Here is a 23,765-nt window from a genome sequence, read left to right as displayed (position 1 = left end):
AAGAGCGACCGCTGCTCACTAAATGAACATGTCCCGCTCTTGTGTCGATCCGTTCATTAAGCTAATGGATTTTACTGTCGGATCAAACACCTGTAATTGCAAGAGGCGGACTCTCTTCTAAATGACACACTGAGAAAGATGTTAATTTTCATCCAGCGTAATTGGACAAGGGAAGGCATCACACTGTAAACCAACAGGGGGTTCTCTATACAATCCAATCATCAATATCTGATCAGAGCGGTTGTTGTTAACATTGTTACAGCCAGGCTCTCTCAACACAGCACCGTGAGCTCATTACAGAAGTCGTATTGTGACTTTGGTGAAGGAGAATCACGGGACAGAGGAGTCATAGAGGGAGCAATGCAGAGTGCCTCGTGTTGATGATCAAATTAGCAGGAAGCCAGCTTGTTTCTCACACCTAGTCAACACTGTTTACCATCTGTGCGCCGAGCTGGAGTTGGAAGCCAGAGGCTGGGAGGCTGATGAAAACAGTGGGAGGGAAGGAGAGATGAAAGGGAGGTCACAGCAGTGACTGCCCAGCTATAAAAGGTCAATTGTAATTCATTAGGGATGGTGTAGAGCTGGTAAACTGGACGGAGGCCTGCATAGATTTACTGGACTCACACTGGCCTGTCTAGTAGACCCCCCCTTGACGAAGGACAGTTCAGATAGGGAATTCGGATCACCAGCTCCACATTGCACAGTTGGAGCTTTGAATCGTTAATGAGAAATAATCAAATACTATTCAATCTTCAAGGTGACCCGACTGGAAGCGTGGAGGGCTTTGTTCATCTGCATGTAGCCCGTGCTGCAGTGATGAGTGACGGATAAAGATCTGCAAAGTTTCCCCTTAATCAGAGCACTGACATATGACAGGCGGTTAGACAGGCATAACTACGAAAAGTAATGCGCAGTAATTTGTGCGTATTTCACACACTTGTTTCATGTTAGTTCCACGTTTTCAGACCGCAGGAACACAGGACTTTCTCCCAGGCAAGCGGGGTTCATCTCCTGATGGTGTTCATGTCCCAGAAGTTCTAGCATATGTGAAAAACCATAAAGCTCCTATGAACTCCTATAAACCAACAGCATATATGGTCTAACACATCCTGTGTTCTTATCCTAAGCAAGTCATTTTAATGCCTACTAACTGACACCAAACGTAACCGTGGCAGTCCACTTAACCCTCCTGTTCTCCTAAGGGTCAATTTGACCCCATTTAATGTTTAACATCTCTAAATAATGTCATTTTTTTTGTTTTTTTGCTTTATATTTCTGACTTTTCCCCATTTTATGGGGATAACTCATAAAAAACCTAAAATTGTCATGATTATATATATTTTTATTGTTCTTATCGTACATGTACTTGTCGCATCGGTGTTCCTTTGGGTCAGTTTGATCATCTGGATGATTTAATCATTGTTATTATTGTTTATTTTACAATTCAAATATTATATGAGGTCAAATTCACGCTGCTGTCCTTGATAACGGACGTTACTTTCATTCCAGATGTTACAAATAACACAACATAGCACTTAAAATAACAGACTTACTTTAAAACACACACACAGAAATCCCTCCATGCAGTTTAACATCAGTGATATTTTTCATTTTGTTAAATAAAAACATAAAGTACCCGACTTCACTTGAGTCACACATTGATTATGATCGTTTTCAAGACGTTTAAATTGCTACGGTCAAATTGACCCCTAGAATAAATGCTGTTAGTAACATTTGAGGGCAACGGGAGGGTTAAGGTTGCTCGTTGTCGATTTCCGGTCACCGGTTCGTAAGATATCACACTAACCTGTTGAAACGTTGCATAAGAACGTAGCAGAGCATCAATATTTCTGGACCTTGTGATTGATTTTCCGTCAAAATCCACAGGGCGAGGTGAACTACTCAAAACAAAATAAGTTATCCTGTTGGCGGCCCCAATAAAAAGTCTGTGGCATTTATCCTCTGGGAACCACGGCTGTATAATATTTCATGGTAGTCCATCCAATAGTTAGTCAAGATATTTCAGTCTGGACCAGAGTTATGGACTGACCGACTGATATTGCCACACAGGCCACTGCTAGCTTGGCTAAAAACCCAACACATGCAAAGAAAAACACATGCCATGCTGTGCCTAATACCCCTGAACCTTATCTACAGTGAGCACTGATCTCCTAGAACCAGATAATATGAAAACCAAATGTATCTCCTCCTTAGTTAATTTAATTTTAAGTGCTGCTGTATTCACTTGGGGTGATTCAGCACCTCCCACGCGGAGACCTCAGATTCCTCTTGTGAGAAGCTGTTGTGGCAGCTTCACACAAGCTGTTCCCTCCATCATTAAACTGTCAGAGAGCTGCGGCACAGAGCACAGTGCTTTGAAAAGGGAGGAGAAGAGGCATTTTAAAGGCCATGACTGACACCAGCCGTGAACACTTTATCCCAATCTGTTCCCAACTGTACCGTAGCTGCACCGCGCACGTCTTGCCACACTTGTACCCCAACAAGTGCACCGCTGATTCACAAAAACAGAGCCCAGAGTCTGTAATAAAACAACCATACATTCATTTTTTAGTTCATTTTAGTGTTTATCTCACACTAAATGGGAGCAGCAGCCAACCTGTTATGTGTCAAAACTAAGAGAGATGCTCCACCATCTTATACTTAAAACAACATCACAAGGAAACTCTATGTCAGACTTGCAGACTTGACATCCGTGTAAAATCCCAGGGTCTTTTTAGCAAATATCGCATCAAATAAGCCATTGAGACATTTTTTTTGTGTAACAACTATTAACAGAGATATCCGGGAGAGTCGCTAACAGCCGAACACGGCTACAACACTGATTAGCTCAGGGCAGCACGGTGAAGGCATTCAAAGGTCTTTTTTAACCACTAATGCTGCTCATGATAACACCAAACCTCTGCAGCAGCAGGAGAAGAGTCCTTACACATTAACCGAAGCACCAACAACGTAGTTAGTGAACCCGGAGTTTATTAACCCTCCTGTTGCCCTCAAATTTCATTAACATCATTTATTCTTGGGGTCAAATTGACCGTAGCAATTCAAACATCTCAAAAATGATCCTAATCAAGTTGTGACTCAAGTGAAGTCGGGTTCTTTATGTTTTTATTTAACAGAATGAAAAATATCACTGATGTTAAACTGCATGGAGGGATTTCTGTGTGTGTGTTTTAAAGTAAGTCTGTTATTTTAAGTGCTATTTTGTGTTATTTGTAACATCTGGAATGAAAGTAACGTCCATTATCAAGGACAGCAGCATGAATTTGACCTCATATAATATTTGAAATGTAAAATAAACAATAATAATAATGATTAAATCATCCAGATGATCAAACTGACCCAAAGGAACAGCGATGAGACAAGTACATGTACGATAAGAACAATAAAAAAATATATATAATCATGATAATTTTAGGTTTTTATGAGTCGTCCCCATAAAATGAGGAAAAGTCATAAATATAAAGCAAAAAAACAAAAAAAGACGTCGTTATTTAGAGATGTTAAACATTAAATGGGGTCAAATTGACCCTTAGGAGAACAGGAGGGTTAAAAGAGTGTTTTAAAGACTTACCAACTGGCCCCTGTACCAGCTCCTCTCATAGTAAAGTCCATTCAAGTCCATTACCAAAGTCAATCCTAAAGGAAGGAGCCCATTGGTGCTTTGTTTTCTGTGTAGGGACTCAGACAGCATTCGGCTCCTAGCGACTGTTTTTTGCACTTACACTTAAATAAGCCATCAAGACAGTTTCTTTTCTCGTGTATGAACTATTAAAACGGAGCAACAACGGGCTCCTTTCTTTTGGATTGACTTTGCTAATCGACCTAAATGGACTTTACTATGAGAGGAGCTGGTACAGGGCCCAGTAGGTAAGTCTTTCAAAACACTCTTTTAATAAACTCTGGGTTCACTAACTACGCTGTTGCTGCTTTGTTTTCTGTGTAGGGACTCTTCTCATGCTGCTGCAGAGGTTTGCTGTTATTTTGAGCAGCATTAGTGGTTAAAAAAGACCTTTGAATGCCTTCACCGTGCTGCCCCGAGCTAATCACTGTTAGCATTCGGCTGTTAGTGTCTGTCCCGGATATCTCTGTTAATAGTTGTGACACAACACAAATTGTCTCGATGGCTTATTTGATGAGTGTATTTGCCGAAAAACACCCTGAGGGGATTGTACGCAGGAGTTTAATTTTAATAAGCATAACTAGGCTACATACCGTATATGTGCCTAAATAACTGATTTGAGGGAAAAAAGCACGCCTGGTGGGATCACACAATCCAAGGTAACCATCCACCAATGACAGGTCGTCCTAAAGCACTCCCCCCATTTCACTTGGTCATTACTGAATTAAGGAGATAGAGGACTTTTGATGATTCATGGCGAAGAGACTTTAATCTAAGCAGAATTAAACAGGTCTATAAATTATACAGCAGCTTAGACAGAGCTTTTGCTTTTGACTTGCAAGTCCTGGGAGACAATGACTGCCCCTCATGTATTTGGAAACGAAATGAGGTTTACACACTGTATAAAAAGATGTTTGAATTCATAATGAAATGTATTATTAGGAAGCTGAAGACACATAAAAGGCAGGATGTTTAAATTATTAACGTAAAGATTTGAAACAAACTGGCACAAGACGTGAGATAGAAACAGACATTTTGGTGTAAAGTCACAGATTAGTTAAGATACACACATACTTTTTTATATAAAACACAATATTTTAAGAATAAATTTGTAAAATCAAAAGATTGTCCTATTAAAATCTAGAACGTATATACAGTATATATGCATAATACTATTTTTTTCACGACAACGTTTTATCTGCATATCCAGCGTGGCTTGTAACCTTTTTCATTTCATTCATCTTCAACCGCTTATCCCGGGGTCGGGGTCGCGGGGGGCTGGAGCCGATCCCAGCTGGCATCGGGCGTGAGGCGGGGTGCACCCTGGACAGGACGCCAGTCTATCACAGGACACATAGAGACGAACAGAGACAGACAACCATTCACACCTACGGGTGATTTAGAGTCATCAATGAACCGAACACCTGCACGTCTTTGGACTGTGGGAGGAAACCGGAGAACCCGGAGAAAACCCACGCAGACACAGGGACAACATGCAAACTCCACACAGAAAGGTGCAGGCCGGGATGCCAACCTGGAACCTTCTCGCTGTGAGGCGACAGTACTAACCACTACACCGGCTTGTAACCTAGTTATCCTCATTTAATCATTTTTACAGAGTGATGGCAGGAATGATCATGGACGGAGACGTTAAACCTGCAGTAACAACTCTCCTGTGAACACTCAAATATCAACACATGCATGGATCAAATGTAGAACAACATTTGCGATAGGAGTGTACGTTAAAGGGAAGGTTTGCGTTGCCACCGTACTCTACGGGGGAATTGTTGGGTCTCTGTAAATCATAAATAAGTCACAGAGTGTGGTCTTTACCTACTCTGTAAAGTGTCCTGAGATTACTTTGGTTATGATTTACTGGTCAAACGAACTAGACTTTACCCGTGATGGACAGTGTGAGTGCGCCCTTATTCTAAAAAGAAACCTGAAAACCACGCAAGAAACTTTTCTCAGCTCTCGCTCCGTCTTCCTTTTTTGGATTTAGATTTTTTTACCAACTTTGTTCGGACAATTACGAAACACATTTACTGTATAACACCTTACAACTTAAGCCTATTATTCTATATCTATACGTCATATAACATGACAGGGGTACTAAAGGTTAAAATAAAACGCTTTTTTAAAGTTAATAAATATATTTTAAAGCTTACAGTGGTTGTACGCATTAACAGCTGACTGGCAGGAACGTCACCACAGGCACAGAGAGCTTCTCCTGGCACAACAGGCCTCACAATAAAGTGTATTGTGGGCTTGGATTTAACAGACGTTTATTTATATCTAAGTCCTGCACTCCAGCTTTTTTTAATTTTTTAAATAACCCATCTGCAAAATAATGAAGCAGAGTGCTCCTCAATCCCCATAATAGAGCAACCTTCAACAATGAAGTGTAGGCCTGTTTAATGGAGAATGATGGCTACACATGCATGATAGTGGTAAGTCATAAATCAGAGGTCGGCCATTCATTCCATATGCAGTATTACAAGTAATAAAACAGGTAGTTAATCAAAGCTGCTCCACACATTAGGCATATCAGCTTGAGAGAGAAGTGCCGGGCAGCCGTAGCTTTTGAGCTGCTGTCACAAAGAACTGCTGAAGCGCTCGACGCAGCACGTGTCATGACGAGGTCCTAAAAAAAGGCCCATAGTCTGCAGATTTCTCACAACGCTTAAAGATCTGGGCCAGTGTTAGTTATAGGTGACGGTTAGCACTATGCATGACTTCAGAGACTTAAGAGTTAAATCTGATAATCTGAAACCATAGGGGTTATAATAGCATTTCTTTGCGGTAACAAAAACGAGCAAGTTTTGACCTTTCCGGTCCCAGCTAACAACAAAAAACTGAAGATGGTTTTCACAGGACGGCATGGCAAAGTCCAAGGTTGGAGGTCCCATGGTTCTCACAACAGCCTGCCGTCTGCAGCTCTCTGTTTAACAAGCCCACCCTTGCATTTAAAAGTGATATCCAGTGGCACACAATATCTTCATATCTTGTTGTTGACTAGTTGTTACTGAACAATAGGCTACTACAGCTGACACAGCTCTGCTAGCATTAGTTTATTACAGGTGCGTCACAAAAAAAGAGTTCTCCGATGGATAGCTCCTAATGTGAGGCAGTCGGACCTGGGGATTTTTAAAATTTATATCAGCAACATTGAACGTGTCTACACCAAGCAGCAACCTCCAGGTCTGAGAAATGAAGCCAATAAGGTGCCAAAAACTGCAGTTCATTAAACGGCCACTCGAGGCCGACTCCAAAACAGAGCAAATCCCAATATCGATAGCCACTAGCTGTCTGCTCTGCTACCGACCGACACCTCAACTCCTGGCTGTGCTTGCGGTGTCGGTGTGCGGGTGAGACTCATCTGACTCGATGCACACGTGTTTTGGTGCGAGAGATGTCACAATACCAAAAATTCAATAGTCTGTGCCAATACCAGTGAAATTAGATGCCATTTACTTAGACATGAACTTCTTTCTTAGCAAATTTGGAACATTTTGAAATGCCATTTCTATAACCCACATACAGAATACAGTACAACCATTGGTCAAAGTGCAACAATTTAAAATTCATACGCAGAGAAAGCACACACTGGCACCAGGCCACACACACACACACACGCACACGTATGCACTCACACACCTAATTACTAACAGCAAACGCAGTCATTTTTACAGGTAGTTGATGTTAAAACATGAACATAAAACTGTTTGCAAACATTTGTGAAAAGTAGTTAGTTGATAAGACCGATGTGATGTGCAGACGTGTGCTAACTGACTAGCCGAGGCTTTAACTCATTTAAACGTTTGGTTGTTGTTCATTTACAGGAAATTAAGGGGCGGAGACGCAACAAAGCCCCACATTCAGACTCCAATGTTTTTTGAATAAGGGATAAAACAAAGTGACTTTCAGACTGACTTTTCCACCACCTTGGGCGGCTGCGGCTCAGTGCCAGAGTGGGTCGTCCTCCATTCGAGAGATGGGCGGTTCGATCCCCAACCCGGTCTGCATGTGGAAGTGTCCTTGGGCAAGGCACTGAAACCTGAATTGATCCGCGTGCTGCGCATGGGTGTGCGAATGTGGTGTGAATGGTTACATTAGATGGTCTGTAGGTGTCCACTGCCATCAGTGTGAATGTCTGTGTGAACGGGTGAATGTGACAAGTTGTGTGAAAGCACCTTGAGTACCGTAATTTCCGGACTATAAAGCGCACCTGACTATAAGCCGCACCAGCTGAATTTAGGGGAAAGTACAGATTGCTCCATATAAAAGCCGCACCCGACTATAAACCGCAGGCGTTTTGATGTGTAATTACCGTAGTATATAGGGGTTCCTGCTACCACGGAGGGGATTGTCGGGACAGAGATGACTGTTTGGGAACGCAAAGCGTCAGATTTATTAACAATAAATCTTTCAATCATTCAATCAAACTTTCACATCTTTGACATGGCGAACAGCATTCGTGCAGAGTACAAATAATACAACGGTGCAAAGTAATACAAAGTGCTCGCCTGTAACACGGCAGTAAAAGTGCAGTCCCGCGGCCGTTTACGTTATCAAAATAACCAGCCAGGTACGTGCAGCAGCTCTATTTCCTTCTTTGACAACCAGATCGATTGCCTTTAACTTAAAAGCAGCATCATATGCACTTCTCCGTTTGTTTTCCATGTTAAAGGTGTTTGCATGAACACTTCCTTCGCGCAAACTGTCGCTGACGCTCTCCTACTCTTTATTTTGCTCTCGTTACCTGGCGCCAGATGTCTGCCTCGGTCTCGCGCATCCTCGGTAGTGCGCGCCCCTGGTTACCGTAAGCCGTAGAAAAGCCGCACCGTTGTATACGCCGCAAGGACCAGAACGAGGGAAAAAAGTAGCGGCTTATAGTCCGGAAATTACGGTAGTCAGAAGACTAGAAATGCGCTGTATAAGTCCATTTACCATTCTTATTTGATTTCACTTTTGAACCATTGGCTTCAAAGAGTTCAGTGGCCAGTTGATAAGAGAGCATGGTAATGATTTGGCCGTGCAATTACCACTCGGGAGTGAGCAGCAGGGACATCTGGGACGGGACACCAGTGTGGTGAATGTCAGGCAGATGTAGCGGGAAGTCCATTTACCATTTACCACCATTCATCATGAGGACCTGTCAACAACAGCGTTGGGAAACAGCAGATGTACAGCCCTCCTACTGAACAGTTGACCTTTTATCTGAGAAAAATTATGAAGGTCAGGGGAAAAAATAGTACAGTGATATGATTCAACAAGACACTCTCTTGCAGATGTTTAAAATTGCCACGTTTAAAAATCTGGCCATATCTGTAGTTTAAGTTATGCTAATGGTTAGGGCTAGACATCCTACCCTTTGGTCCCAGTGTGGTACATACTGTGTGACCGCAAATGATCAAAGCGCTCTCTCAAACCCCCTTAACACTCCCGTTCTCCTTGCGGTCAATTTGACCTCTTTCATAGTTCCGCATCTCTAAACACACGCTTGACGTCGTTTCTTTTTCTCTATATATTTCCTAATTTTACGAGGACAACTGGAGCAGCGGGGGCGGTGTTGCAGTCGCTCTACCGCATCGTTGTGACGAAAAGAGAGCTGAGGAAGACAAAGCTCTGGATCTACCGGTCAATCTTGGTTCCTACCCTCACCTGTGGTCATGAAAGCTGGGTCATGACCCAAAGAACCAGGTCGCGGGTACAAGCGGCCGAAATGTGTTTCCTCAGGAGGGGGGCTGGAGTCTCCCTTAGAGAGAGGGGGAGAAGTTCAGCATCCGTGAGGAACTCGGAGTAGAGCCGCTGCTCCTTTGTGTTGAAAGGAGCCAGTTGAGGTGGTTCAGGATCATCTGGTAAGGATGAACCCTGGGCGCCTCCCTAGGGAGGTGTTCCAGGCACGTCCAGCTGGGAGGAGGCCTCGGGGAAGACCCAGGACCAGGTGGACAGATTAGATCTCCACACTGGCCCCGATGATAAACGCTGTTGGTCACATTTGAGGGGAACAGGAGGGTTAATAGCTGCTCACCCCACTGCTGTTCTTAGCTGCTTAAGAGTTAATTTCTCTGCAGAAACGGTGTTAGAGAAGATTTTCCAGCTTAGTCAGTTCTGAAAAACCTGCCGGTGAAAGAGAAAGTGTATTTGAAAGGTAAAAGAAACCTTAGATGCTCATGTATATCTCTAAAATCACTAGATCCTCCACTTCTGTCAGAGTGCTGATGTGCGGCGAATTAAAGCGTCCAAAGTAAATTTGCAATACACAGGCGTTGATGATTAAGTTGTCAGAGGTCATGGTCCTCATCGCCCATGATTTATTCATATTCTCCATAATCCTCTCCACTCCGCCTTTATTTTTTTCTCATTTTGACGGGACTTTGCGAGTGAAACAGATGAGTTTTAAATGCCAACCACAGCAGAAAGAATCAATCACTGATGGGATACAATGGCAAGAATTGTGCTTTTAAAATGAATGGTTGTTATCTTTGCTGACCTGTTGCTGACAGTGAACGATGATAAGGAAAAATGGGACCATGGCGGTCATGAATTTTGGAGAGCCTCCAGTGCAGCTCTCTGGGGCCAGATATTAATGTTAAACCCCACTGTAGGCAAGAATCCTCAGGCTGAAAGAGATACCATCTAAAAGTCGCACCCTGCCTATAGCGCTGAGTACCAAATACTCCCGAGTCCTGAATCCTGAGTGGAATACAAGGAGGTTGTGCCTAAGGGCGCACTCACACTGTCCATCCGTACCGTGCCCAAACAGATTTATACAGGTAAAGTCTGGTTTGTTTGACCAGTGTGAGTGCAACCGTACAGCTCCTAAGAGCAGCACGCTTGCCGGCAACGTCCCGTTTGGGAGAGGTGGGCTTTTGTAAAGCACGTTTGCACATGTACGAGCACGAGCATGAGGCCTACGGCGGTTCTGAGGTCATTTCCTGTGCGCCTGTTGGGACATAGAAAATAGAAGGAGGAACCATGCGCGGACATTTAAAACAATGGCGGCGAAAGGTTCACGTTGGTGTGATGTGGAGGTGGAGTGTTTACTGCAGATTTGGTCGATGAAAAGATTCAAAAACAGTCGACAAGACGCACAAAAACTCCGAGGTCTACGGAAAGATCTGGAAACAAAGCCACGCATCGTCATGACGTCATCAATGCGTGTGACGTGTTACGGCATGATGATGTATAGGCAGCAAGAAGCATTCTCCGAGGCCCAGGTAGTGTGAGTACAAACGGGCCTGGAGGGGGGACAAGGACCCTAAAGCACGGGGCACGGGACGGACGGACAGTGTGAGTGCGCCCTAAAACTGCCTCAACGAAGCAGGCGACATACAGTCGATTTAATTATTTATCCCGTCTACACTGACATTTCAATAACCACACAGCCTATGCTACACAAATGAAGGTGATACAACTTCGATACAACAACGATACAAGACCATGCATGTTGAATCACATTGTCACCAGAATATGACGACTAATTGAAGGATGTGTCATCACCTCTGCACCTACAGTAAGGGCTGCCCACGACCAAGGATCTTCTTGGTCGACCAGAGCGATTAGTCGACTAATTGACGCATATATACAGTATATACAGTATATACAGGCATTATAAATTTGGAGGCGGCCGCGTCGCTGGAATCATGATGTATCAGTCTATTACTACACTTTACAGTTCAGTATTAGCATGTCTTCATAAACACAGCTAAGAAAATGTTATCTTCAACATAAACGAGGCTACCTGCTGGTTGGTGATTGAGTAGGAAGTAAAGGAAAAGCTGCAGCTATAAGCATTAGAGCAGCTGTCTGGCCTCCCTGCGCTCGCTGTGACCTGTAAGGTCCGTGGAAACTGTTACCTCTATCATCAGCAGCATTTTGTCCAGCTGGTGCTCCGGGGACAGTGAGAGACTTCAACATTGCTCCTTGGGGGAGGGAAAAGTAGCTAAAATGGATGAGCGGGGGCTGCACACTCACATAGCAGGGCCGTGTGCACCGGTCTGCCTACCGTTCTGTCTCTATCACTCTGCCGCTCTGGCTTTGGATAGGCTAAGGCAAGCCAAAATGTAATGCCATGCCTTGAGGTCAAAACAATGAGCAGTTACTTTGTGTTTGCTGCTAAGTGGCCTATTCCCATGCAGCGTGACCTGAGCGCCGTCCACAGATCTGCTGAGTGAAAACATTAACACGCGCACTGGGCAGACTGCCTGCACTTCTGTAATATAATCAGCTTGGTGTTCAGCCAGAGCTGACATTTAGGGCAAACGTTGAGTCGGTGTGACAGTTAAATTGTGACACTGGTCAGCCTAACGAGATTATGTTTTTTCCAGCGCTGGATGATTCAAGTTCAAATCATCAGGTGGAACATCACAGCGCACACCTGTTGCATGAGACTGTAATTTCCGGTAGCTCTTAGGGCGCACTCACACTGTCCTTCTGTCCCGGGCCAAAACAGTTTTTTCAGCTAAAGCCTAGTACCTTTAAGCAGTGTGAGTGCAACCGTTCCGCGCATAACTGCGGACAGCTGGCCGTCCGCTTGAAAGAGGTGGGCTTTAGCGGAGCCGTTTGCACATGTACGAGCACGAGCGTGCGCACGTGTACGAGCACGAGCCCTTCGGCAGTAGCGTTATGTCCGCCTGTTCGGACATAGAAAATAGAAGGACGGACCATGCACGGATATTTAACAACAACAACAATGGCGGCGAAAGGTTCACGTTGGTGTGATGCGGAGGTGGAGTGTTTACTGCAGATTTGGTCGATGAAAAGATTCAAAAACAGTCGACAAGACGCACAAAAACTCCGAGGTCTACGGAAAGATTTGTAAACAAAGCCACACACACACGCGATCAATGCGTGTGACGTGTTACGGCGTGATGACGTATTGACAGCAAGAAGCATTGGCCGAGGCCCAGGTAGTGTGAGTACAAACGGGGCTGGGGCGCGGGGGGAGAGGGAGGGGGGACAAGTACCCTAAAGCACGGGTCGCGGTGCGGAAGGACAGTGTGAGTGCGCCCTTAGAGTTTAGCCCGGACGTTCTTTCTCTTTCCTCTTTCTCACTAAGTCTCACTCACAAAAGCACTTCACTGTCAGGTTAAGTGTGCAGATCCATATATCGAGTCTTTCTAAGATTTAAAAGACTCTCTGGGTGCAGCCACAGCCACTCAGGGCATACAAAATCATCTATGTCCTCCTGTAGCTAAAACGAACCATTGAGCAGTGCAGTTAGTTCTTGGTAGCATTGCCTCAATGTGTGGAGCGTCACTTAAAGGTCATAAGGTGTTCGATGACTTTTTGGGGGAATTATTGCTGTTGGTGATCAGTAAAGATACAACAGGCAACGTTTGTCCTTCTGTAACGGGCCAAAACCGTTTTTTCAGCTAAAGCTGCAGTGAGTGCAACCGCTCCGCGCATAACTGCGGACAGCGGGCCGTCCACGCTCGCTTGAAAGAGGTTGGCTTTTGTAGAGCCCATGAAATAATGTTTTGTTTCTCTTATTCACTGCTTTGTTCCTGATTATGATACTCCCTCTTCATTGACTTGACCAGCAAGCTTTGCTACAATACAACTGGCATTTAGTGGTGCATTACCTTCTAGGACCAGCGGCTGGCAACTTGACAAGTTGAGTCGCAGGTGACCCCATCAGCCTAAAGCCCCATTCAGTTCAATTTAATTCAATTTGTACCTGCGACCCTGTTCTTTCGGTCATGAAGGTGAATAGTATGCTTTGCTTTATTGTTTATCTTAAACCTTGGAGACCAAATCAACTCTTTTCCTCTCCAAATTCATGCACTGTGGCTTAGTTGGTCAAAGTGCCTGTCTAGTAAACAGGAGGTCCTGGGTCCAAATCCCAGCAGTGCCTGGTTCTTCTTTTTTGGGGGCGGCAGTAGCTCAGTCCATAGGTGACTTGGCTGGGAACCGTAGGGTCGCTGGTTCACGTCCCTGGACCATGTATGGAGCGTGGACTGTTGGCTGGAGAGGTGCCAGTTCATCTCCTGGGCACTGCTGAGGTGCTGTTAAGCAATGCACCGAACCCCCAACTGCTCGGGGCACTGGTCACTGGCAGCCCCCTCGCTCGAACATCTCTCCTTAATTGCATGTATATAGGTCCTGTCTGTGCATGTGTGTGTATTTCAGGCCTGTGTGTGTAACATGATTAATAATAAGAGTGAAATCTCCTAAATACAGATTCCTCAACATGGAGTTTTCTGCTTTATTTTTCCCAACTTCAAACTCTCACTGCTTGAAACTTGCTTGAATGTTACACGAGGTTGTGACTGAATGAATGTAACATATCAGAAACACTATTTTACAATAACACTGACAAAGAAACTATATCTAGTATGCATTAGTTATGTCGGTCCGATCCAAATGAATGAGACACCACTGATACCAGCCAAAGCTGTCTGGACTTCCCCACACTTGCAGACTCACAGATTCAACAGGCACATGCCTCGAGTGTCCAGATCCACGTCTTATTACGTCTGCAACGGACGCTCTGTGGAGAGCTGGCCCGAGCGCAGACCGTGGTTACCCGGTGTAATTGCGGAGATGTAAAAGTAACAAAGCAGAACAACCAATCTGCAGACGAGTGATTGTTTGGTTAGGCTATAATCTGCAAAATTGGACCAGCAGGGTCGGTTTCTATCCAGATAAGACAATGAAATTAGAACTTGCTTTCATTTCCATGGCAACGAGTGAGCTTTTAAGCCGTGTCTCACACACCGCCTCTCTATCCTCCTGGCATCCTCAAAAGCCTTGATGTGATCATGGTGAGCAGCACTTCAGGCGTGTTGGATCAAAGTTTGAAAGTCCAGAGGGTGGATTTGGATTGAGCTGATACCTCTGCATCCGCTGTGTCAACTTCAACCACTCATGGCCGTACACATGACACACATCGCGGTAAAAGCGTTTTGCGCCGGCTGTTCCATTCATTTCCTATGGAAGAGGCGGCAGCGTCCAATGTAGCAGCGCGCACCGCTCAGATTTGCCTCTCTGCCGCTGCGTTCAAAGTTCAAATCACTTGAACTTTGACCTCGTTGCCGCTGACCTTTCAAAAGCGCAATGAGAGAGAAGGTTTGAGTGTGACTTTTACGTTACCTAGGCAACCAGAGAGCGACATCAAGGAGGGAAAACTTTTCCCAAAACTATTGAACGTTACATTAAAGTCGTATCACGATCTCGGAGGTCAACGCAATGATGGAGGTTTAGAAGCATCACACCGGGTTTGTGAATTGGCAGTTTAATAATAATACTAAGTATAATAATACAATAAATAATATAATTAAAATATAATAATACAAAGGCTCCTGGTTTGCATCCCTGCTGGGGCCCTTCTGTGTGGAGTTTGCATGTTCTCCCCATGTCTGCGTGGGTTTTCTCCGGGTTCTCCGGTTTCCTCCCACAGTCCAAAGACGTGCAGGTGTTCGGTTCATTGATGACTCTAAATCACCCGTAGGTGTGAATGGTTGTCTGTCTCTGTTCGTCTCAATGTGCCCTGATAAACTGGCGTCCTGTCCAGGGTGGACACCGCCTCACGCAGGATGTCAGCTGGGATCGGCTCCAGCCCCCCGCGACCCCGACAGGGACAAGCGGTTGAAGATGAATGAATGAACGAATGGATCTCTGCACCAAACCTCGCGGTGAGCCCAGCGCAAAAAGCCGATCATGTGAAGGGCTGTGTAATAACAGACCTTGTAAGTGCGTTCGTAAAAAAACGAATTCATCCATGCATTTATGTGCGCCTGTTGGGACATAGAAAAAAGAAGGAGGGACCATGCGCGGACATTTAAGAACAACAACAATGGCGGTGAAAGGTTCACGTTGGTGTGATGCGGAGGTGGAGTGTTTACTGCAGATTTGGTCGATGAAAAGATTCAAAAACAGTCGACAAGACGCACAAAAACTCTGAGGTCTATGGAAAGATTTGGAAACAAAGCCACGCATCGCCATGACGTCATCAATGCGTGTGACGTGTTACGGCGTGATGACGTATAGGCAGCAAGAAGCATTCTCCGAGGCCCAGGTAGTGTGAGTACAAACGGGCCTGGGGCGGGGGGACAAGGACCCTAAAGCCCGGGGCACGGTGCGGAAGGACAGTGTGAGTGCGCCCTTAGTATCACTTTCAATAACTATGGACATTTTTTTTTGTTTCATCCCCAAAGCAATTGAGATGAGAGGTGAAACGTCTTCCTGGACAAATAACCGAGTCCAGCTGCTATTGACTGAAATTGCTTTGGGGATAACGACGACGACCTGGAACAAATGAGAACATTCACGGGCTTATGTTAGTTTTAAAGAAAGATACATATTATTCTGCAGATCCAGGGCAAGTCTGGACCCTTTTAAGTGTATTTGCTGCGCTGCTGTTATGAAAAACCGGAGGAATAGATCCATCACCTTTTTAAAAAACACTCATTTCCCTCTGTGTTGCTTTGTAGTTCGCTTCAAAACAAAGTCTACACCCTGTGAAAAATCAACACGCTCGGCTGAGATGATTGTGGCTCTTTTGTTTCTTTGTGCGCTCCGTATAAAAAAAAAACCTCAGCCTCATCTCAGTTGACCTTTAATGAAAGAAACACTGGAGATAGAAGCGTGAGCAACTGCTGCAAGGCGGCTACGGAGAGCAACAAAGAAGCGAGACAATTTTAACTTCACCAAAGCAAACAATTATTGATGACATCGAAGCGCTGAGCTTCAAAGTCTTTTATTTATAGGCAGCGTAAATTACAGACAGCCGGGTGGGGAATAATGGAAGTGTTTTTTCCCCCCTCTTGAAGTTTTTCGAAAATAGAAATGATGACTGGAGGGCCTGAGCAGATGCAGGAGAATCACTGGGATATTAAGGAGAGGGTCGATGAAGGAGCCTCACTATAAGAGGCTGTTGGTAACACGTTGCTGCTTCGTGCAAAACTTTCTGTTTCTAAAAAGAGAGGCGAAGTGACAGAGACGGGATTGTGACACGCGAACATTTAAAGCGCACTCACACTGTCCTTCTGGCCGGGGCCAAAACCGGTTTTTCAGCTAAAGCATAGTACCTTTAAGCAGTGTGAGTGCACCCGTTCCGCGCATAACTGCGGCCAGCTGGCCGTCCACGCTTTAGCAGAGCCGTTTGCACATGTACGACCACGAGCGTGTGCACGTGTACGAGCATGAGCACGAGCCCTACGGCAGTAGCGTTATGTGCGCCTGTTCGGACATGTAAATAGAAGGAGGGACCATGCGCGGACATTTAACAACAATGACGGTGAAAGGTTCGCGTTGATGTGATGCGGAGGTGGAGTGTTTACTGCAGATTTGGTCGATGAAAATATTCAAAAACAGTCGACAAGACGCACAAAAACTCTGAGGTCTACGGAAAGATTTGGAAACAAAGCCACACACACGCGATCAATGCGTGTGACGTGTTACGGCGTGATGGCGTATGGACAGCAAGAAGCATTGGCCGAGGCCCAGGTAGTGTGAGTAGAAACGGGGCTGGGGCGCGGGGGACGAGGGACGAGGGAGGGGGGACAAGTACCCTAAAGCCCGGGTCGCAGTGCGGAAGGACAGTGTGAGTACGTCCTTAAAGATAGCTTCTGCGGTGCCGAGACGGAGCCATCTTGTGGTTCACAGGAGGAAATGGTGATGGTATCGTGCAGCTTCTCAGGGGAAAGAGTCAAACTTTGACATGAGAGATGCAGGTTGAGATAGAGGTCAGAGCGCCCGCTTGGTGAAATGCCGTATTTCTCTCTTTATCATCACTCCAGAAGCTGCAGCATAAAACACATCGACCATATCTAGATCCTAAGGAAGTGATGAACTGGTGCTGCAGGAGAAAATGAGGGCTCCTGTTTCAAAATGATAGATCTACTGTTTGAACAAAGTGACACCGACTGTACTGAGGATGCAGATTGTCAAGTATTTACGGAGCTTTGCAAATGCACTTCTTTATATATCTGCTGATCGCACACAATTTGGAGTCAGTTTGACATTTTGAGACGCTCCATTCCTTGAGAAACCTCATCTCCTACCATCTTTAGGAAACTATTCTCCATGAGTCAATCAGGAGGAAATTAATCAATGATTTTAATAATTGATTGCCATTTTTAGGACCTATTTGAAGAAGCGAAGCCGCCATTGTGAGCTTGCACTGCGCTCCATGGAAGAAGTTGACAAGACGTTTTGGGAACAGGTGTCGAAACTTCACTCCGGCTTTGTAAAGCTGGGATTTGAAGCTTGTGAACTTCTCGCATTGACGGGCTAAATCAGCAGAAAGGTCAGGATATATGCGAATTGGGGAACCCTTGTAACGCAACTGGCTTCGGGGCAAAACAAAGGCTCTCCTCTTTCCCTGAGTAACGGTGTAGGTGAATAATCACAGGTCGGGGTCGCTGGTTGGGCTGCAGCTTCGGGGCTCGGATCATTTTCCTGCCAAAGATACTTGTAAAAAAGAAAGACATGAACTCCGAGCGGCGTCTTTACTCGGATCCCTCTGGAATACCTCATCTCTCATCTGATCTTTATCCGCTTATCCGGGGTCGGGTCGCGGGGGCAGCAGCTTTAGCAGGGGACCCCAAACTTCCCTTTCCCGGGCCACATTAACCAGCTCTAACTGGGGAATCCTGAGGCGTTCCCAGGCCAGTGTGGAGATATAATCTCTCCACCTAGTCCTGGGTCTTCCCCGAGGCCTCCTCCCAGCTGGACGTGCCTGGAACACCTCCCTAGGGAGGCGCCCAGGGTTCATCCTCACTAGATGACCCTGAACCACCTCAACTGGCTCCTTTCAACGCAAAGGAGCAGCGGCTCTACTCCGAGTTCCTCACGGATGCTGAACTTCTCCCCCTCTCTCTAAGGGAGACTCCAGACCCCCTCCTGAGGAAACACATTTCGGCCGCTTGTACCCGCGACCTCGATCTTTCTCAAATTCTTCCTACTCGCATTGGTTCTTTAAGTTTGTCCAGCTTGAGTCTTAAAGGGGAGTCTGGTTCATTTCTACTCGACAACAACAAAAAGCCGACCTGTCAGCGTCAGTACGTGCAGTTTCAACGTCAGCAATTTGGGTTGGTGCATCGCCACGTTGGTGTGGTGGGGAAGAGTGCAGGTAGCACCCGTGGTGGTCATGCTATCCTTGCAACCGTATGGAACAGATTGAACTTTCTTGTGATTCGAAGGCATGTCTGGTTTCCCTGAACTAGTCGATAAAACAGTTATGGTGCTGTTAGGCTACTTTTTCTTAAGTGAAATTAACACGGAGAGGCTTTGGGGACCGTCTTCACAGCATGAGAGTCATTACAGAAGTCCAATTGTCATCAAAAATGATGATTACCAGCTCCTCAAATTGGAGTGTTTATAGCTTTCCCTGGTTCTTGTAGTAAACTACATATCTCTGGGTTTGGGACAGTTGCTTAGACAAAACTAGACTTCTATTTAAAGACACTGGGAACTTGAGATGTTGACATTTTCACGACTTTCTGACATTTTAATAGACCGAACAATTAGCGGATGACTCATGAAGATAATCAGCAGGTTAATCAGGAATGAAAACAACTGTAAACTGCAGCTGTTGTTTTAGAAAACAGAGTGTGTGCGTCCCACCGGGCGGACAAAACCTGACATATTGGGGCTGTGCGTGACAAACAAAGCAAGCGTTCGAACGCTGCATCTCATTTATAAAAAGCCACCTGAGACGCATCAAAGCAAAGACCGGAACCGCCGCGTTCCCTGTTTTGTTTGCTCTTCCGTGCGAGAGGGAAATGTGCACTGACGTCCTGAATGGCAAGGAAGAAGAAAAGACTGATTATGATGTTTTTGTTTTATTGTTTTAGAGCTAAAGTAATATTCATTGATTCATCCATGAGCCAGTAGACAAACAGTCAATCAGCATATACGTTGATGCTGAATTAATGATTGCAGTTATTTTTAAGGGTTGTGTTTTTAATGGGTTTATTTTGTATGAGTGAAAATCTCTGGCTCTCTGGGATTTTAGACATTTTTCCCTTTTCTGGACCATTTTGTCGCAAGCGGCAGAAAGGGCCTCAAGATGGCTGTGGCCCAAAAGAGGAGATCCATGGAGTCATGGTAGCTAGCTAGCCGTCTGGACACAAGCCGATCAACCCCGGCTGGGTCACCTGGAGGAGGGCGTATGATAGTTGAAAGACCCGAAACGTCCAGTGAATCCAGGAACATCACTGATGATGTGTCCAGACTAGGCATCAGTAGATGTATGTACACAGCAGCCGACAGAGTAATTAAGGCGCTCTTTTCCAAAACGCTATCAATCCATTTTAATAGTTTTCAGGAAAATTACATTTTTCACCCAGACAGTTCATCTTGTCAAAATGGTTTTTATGGCTCAGTCTGAACATGTTGAACGGACGGACGGAAACAAAAAACTCTCCCGCTTCAGAGCGCCGCCATGTTGGATCGCATAGAACGCTCGCTGAATTCTGATTGGTCGAGAGGACGTATCAAATTTAGGCTAAAAACAGGTTTGGCGCTGGTCGCGGTTTGGAAAGGAACTGCATCTTGAGACCATTTTAAACAGGGACTCTCTCAACTTTTAACTTTTTAACCTTTTGAGTCATTTGCAGTCGGTATTTGTTTGGTTTTGGTCGTTTGTAATGACTTTGGGTCAATTTGTGGTCATTTAACAACTATTTATGGTCATTCTTTATGTCTTTGTAGTCATTTTGTATACTTTTGTGAGAGTTTTGCATCCACTTTGAGTTATTTTGCACTTTTATCTGTGTTTTTACGTCGATTTTTAGTCTATTTGCATTTATTTGTGGTCATTTTGAGTCATTTGTAGTCACTATTTGTTTGGTTTTGGTTGTTTAGTGTCATTTTGTTTCTCTTTGTAATAGCTTTAGGTCAATTTGTGGTCATTTCGCATACCTTTGTGACGGTTTTACGTCGATTTTTAGTTGATTTGCATTTATTTGTGGTCATTTTCAGTCATTTTCAGTCTGTATTTTTGTGGTTTTGGTTGTTTTATGTCATTTTGGAAAGGAACTGCATCTTGAGACCATTTTAAACAAGGAAATAAAGAGATTTGGCAGAAACACTGATGAAGCAGTGAAAAGGTTCTGAATACAGCAAAGTGGCTCAAACTCATTTTTTAAAAATTTGGCTTTTATCTCGTTTTGGTCTCTTCAATTAATCAGTGTAGCAAGACGATAAAATTAAGATTATTATATAAATATTATATATGAAAATAATCTGGAGCTGCAAAAATGAACGATTTAACCCATTAATTGTCAACTATATAATTAATCGCCGACTATTTGGATTATGAACCAATGGCGTTGGGTCCGTATTCTCTGATTTCAGCTTCTTAAATGTGAATATTTCCTGGTTTCTTTCCTCCTCTGTGGCAGTGAACTGAACATCTCTGAGTTGTGGACAAAACAAGACATTTGAGGACGTCCTCTTCGACTTTGGGAACCACTGATCAACTTTCACCATCTTCTAACATGATTGGTTTGCAACATATCTATCAAGAGTCCCTTCCTCTGGTGTGCTGCAGACAGACAGCCCATTAATACCCTTAATGATGACACATAAGAAGGTGGTAAACATGGCACCCGGTCCACTACTGCACCCGCAGATAAAAGGGGGGAAACAACAAAGAAAAGTTCTTATCCATGACACTATGACGCACTGTGTCAGTGGATGCACTATGGACACGAGCTCTAACCAGAGAGGTGATGAGTGTGCTGGGTGCTTCCTCTACACCTCTGCTTCAAATCCACTTTAAATGTCACCTTGAAGCATCGACCAGCCGTTCTCCTGCATTTTCACTCCTCACCGTTTGTCCCCAACAGAAATTTAAAAAAAGCCAGGCTGCACAATTGACCTTATTCTGAAACTCTGAAAGAGAAAACTGGAAGCAGCTGTGCAGATGCTCCTGCCTGTGGATGCGGGAGTTTTAACAGCACTGCACTGCACTGCATGCATGCTGTATTGGTGAAAGTCTGATTGGAAGACACAGGTCGGTCTCAGTCATAGCCTGAAGCATCCCCTGGGATGGAGGTCCCGCCAGAACCCCCTTAACAGACCCGCCACCCTCCAGCATGCAGGACCTGTTCAGGAGCACCGGGCTGCTCCGCTTACTTTTAACCCCCCTCCACGGGCACCGCACCGCACCGCAGCCGCACCGCGCAGCGTGCAGCCACCGCTCCATCTCCCGGCGACGCGCAACAAGAATCTCGGTGAGAGAAAAGCTAAATAAATCAGCATGCAACGCAACACGAGCGGCCGTGTCTTCTCTCCCCCCCGCAGCAAAGCATCTCCACAAAGTCACACTCACTCCTCCGTGCACGCCTCCCATCCTCACCGCGGGCACGGACAGCATACGGGAGGGAAAGAGGACACGGGACAGGCAAAACTGTGCAATGGAGACGGGATGTACCTGTAACTCCACGCTGTAGCCCTGGTAGAAGTGTGTCGGGTACACCGTGAGCTGATGTTGCACTTGGAGGGAAACTGTGTAATCCATGAACCGGGAGATGCTGAGTAGCGGCAGACAGAGCGGCAGACGCGTCTCCTGTTGACGGCGGTACTACACTGTAGTACAATCTGCCGCTGCTCTCCGCCCCGCTGCGCTCCCATTGGCCGCGCGGCGCTCATCAGCCGCGTCGACTCGCTCGAGGCAGAGCAGGAAGGGGGGGCTCACATCGGCTCCTGTCATCTGGGCTGCACCCGAACCACTCACACAGAGGGGGCAGCGAGGACCCGGAGCGAGGACCCGGGAGGACCACATGGGCCCCTCTGTTTGTTTGTTTGTTTGTTTGAATGCAGAGGCTTTATTATGAGCAGCCCACCATCATAAGCCATTATTATTATTAGTAGAAGAAGAAGAATTACTTTATTAGTCCCGCAACGGGGAAATTGAATTTAATTTTTTCACTCTTATTATTAATCATGTTACACACACAGGCCTGAAATACACACACAGGACCTGTATACATGCAGTTAAGGAGAGATGTTAGAGCGAGGGGGCTGCCAGTGACCAGCGCCCCGAGCAGTTGGGGGTTCGGTGCCTTGCTCAACAGCACCTCGGCAGTGCCCAGGAGATGAACTGGCACCTCTCCAGACACCAGCCCACGCTCCATACAGGGACTTGAACCAGCGACCCTACGGTTCCCAGCCAAGTCACCTATGGACTGAGCTACTGCCGCCCAATAAGCCATTATTATTATTATTATTATTATTATCATCATCATCATCATCATCATCATCATCTTCATCATCTTTTAGGCATATTATTTAAAAATGGAAGACCCTGGGGTTTGTTCTGTTCTGTCATAGTTTGTTTTTTGTCGTTTTAGTGTTTGTTTGTTTGTTTTTAGTGTTTGTTTGTTTGTTTTTAGTGTTGTACATTGTTGTATCATAGCTTCATCTATGCAGGTTTCATGCAATTGTCTCATCTCATCTCATCTTCATCCGCTTATCCGGGGTCGGGTCTCGGGGGCAGCAGCTTTAGCAGGGGACCCCAAACTTCCCTTTCCCGGGCCACATTAACCAGCTCTAACTGGGGGATCCTGAGGCGTTCCCAGGCCAGTGTGGAGATCTAATCTCTCCACCTGGTCCTGGGTCTTCCCCGAGGCCTCCTCCCAGCTGGACGTGCCTGGAACACCTCCCTAGGGAGGCGCCCAGGGTTCATCCTTACCAGATGATCCTGAACCACCTCAACTGGCTCCTTTCAACGCAAAGGATTTGTGCAATTGTGTGGTTGTTGTTGTTGCTCAGTGTTAACATGTTATTATATGTACGGGTACCCTGACTCTGCCGGATGGATTGATTCTCATTTGCTCAGCATTTCCATCTGGGTGCTTGGAGATCTTTTGGGAAGGGGTGAAAATCCTGGTTTCTGATTGGATAAACCATCTGTCTGTCACCAACATACGGGCCAAATCCACCAATCAGATGACTGAAGCGTGTGACGTGCTAACAGCGTGGAGGCAAAGCTCAGAAAGGAAACAACATGTGGGTAAAGGAGATTTTCCCTTTGTGTTTAACGTGAATTTACGGATCAAAGGCCCAATTTCAGGAGCCCGGTCCATATTGAACAGAAGGATCCAAGAGAACAAAGAGTTAGTGAGCGACTTGCACCATAGCTGCTCATCTCATCCGCGGAAGCCTC

At 45.4% G+C, this 23,765-nt stretch overlaps 1 protein-coding gene across 1 annotated transcript in view; it reads right to left on the bottom strand.

Moving 5' to 3' along the window:
* The window catches only part of zmat4a (zinc finger, matrin-type 4a), a gene marked incomplete at both ends in the record, with an annotated part of 140,319 nt that extends 118,070 nt beyond the window's left edge, over window positions 1-22,249 (bottom strand). Inside the window, 2 exon segments of the mRNA XM_083912930.1 lie at window positions 22,032-22,142; window positions 22,145-22,249. Coding sequence (XP_083769056.1) covers window positions 22,032-22,142; window positions 22,145-22,249 — 216 coding nt within the window.
* Window positions 22,250-23,765: the final 1,516 nt, after the last annotated feature.

This window comes from Echiichthys vipera, assembly GCF_963691815.1.
Source record: "Echiichthys vipera genome assembly, chromosome: 4".
In the NCBI taxonomy this organism is placed as follows: Eukaryota; Metazoa; Chordata; class Actinopteri; order Perciformes; family Trachinidae; genus Echiichthys; species Echiichthys vipera.
This window is presented reverse-complemented; position numbering and strand designations above follow the sequence as displayed.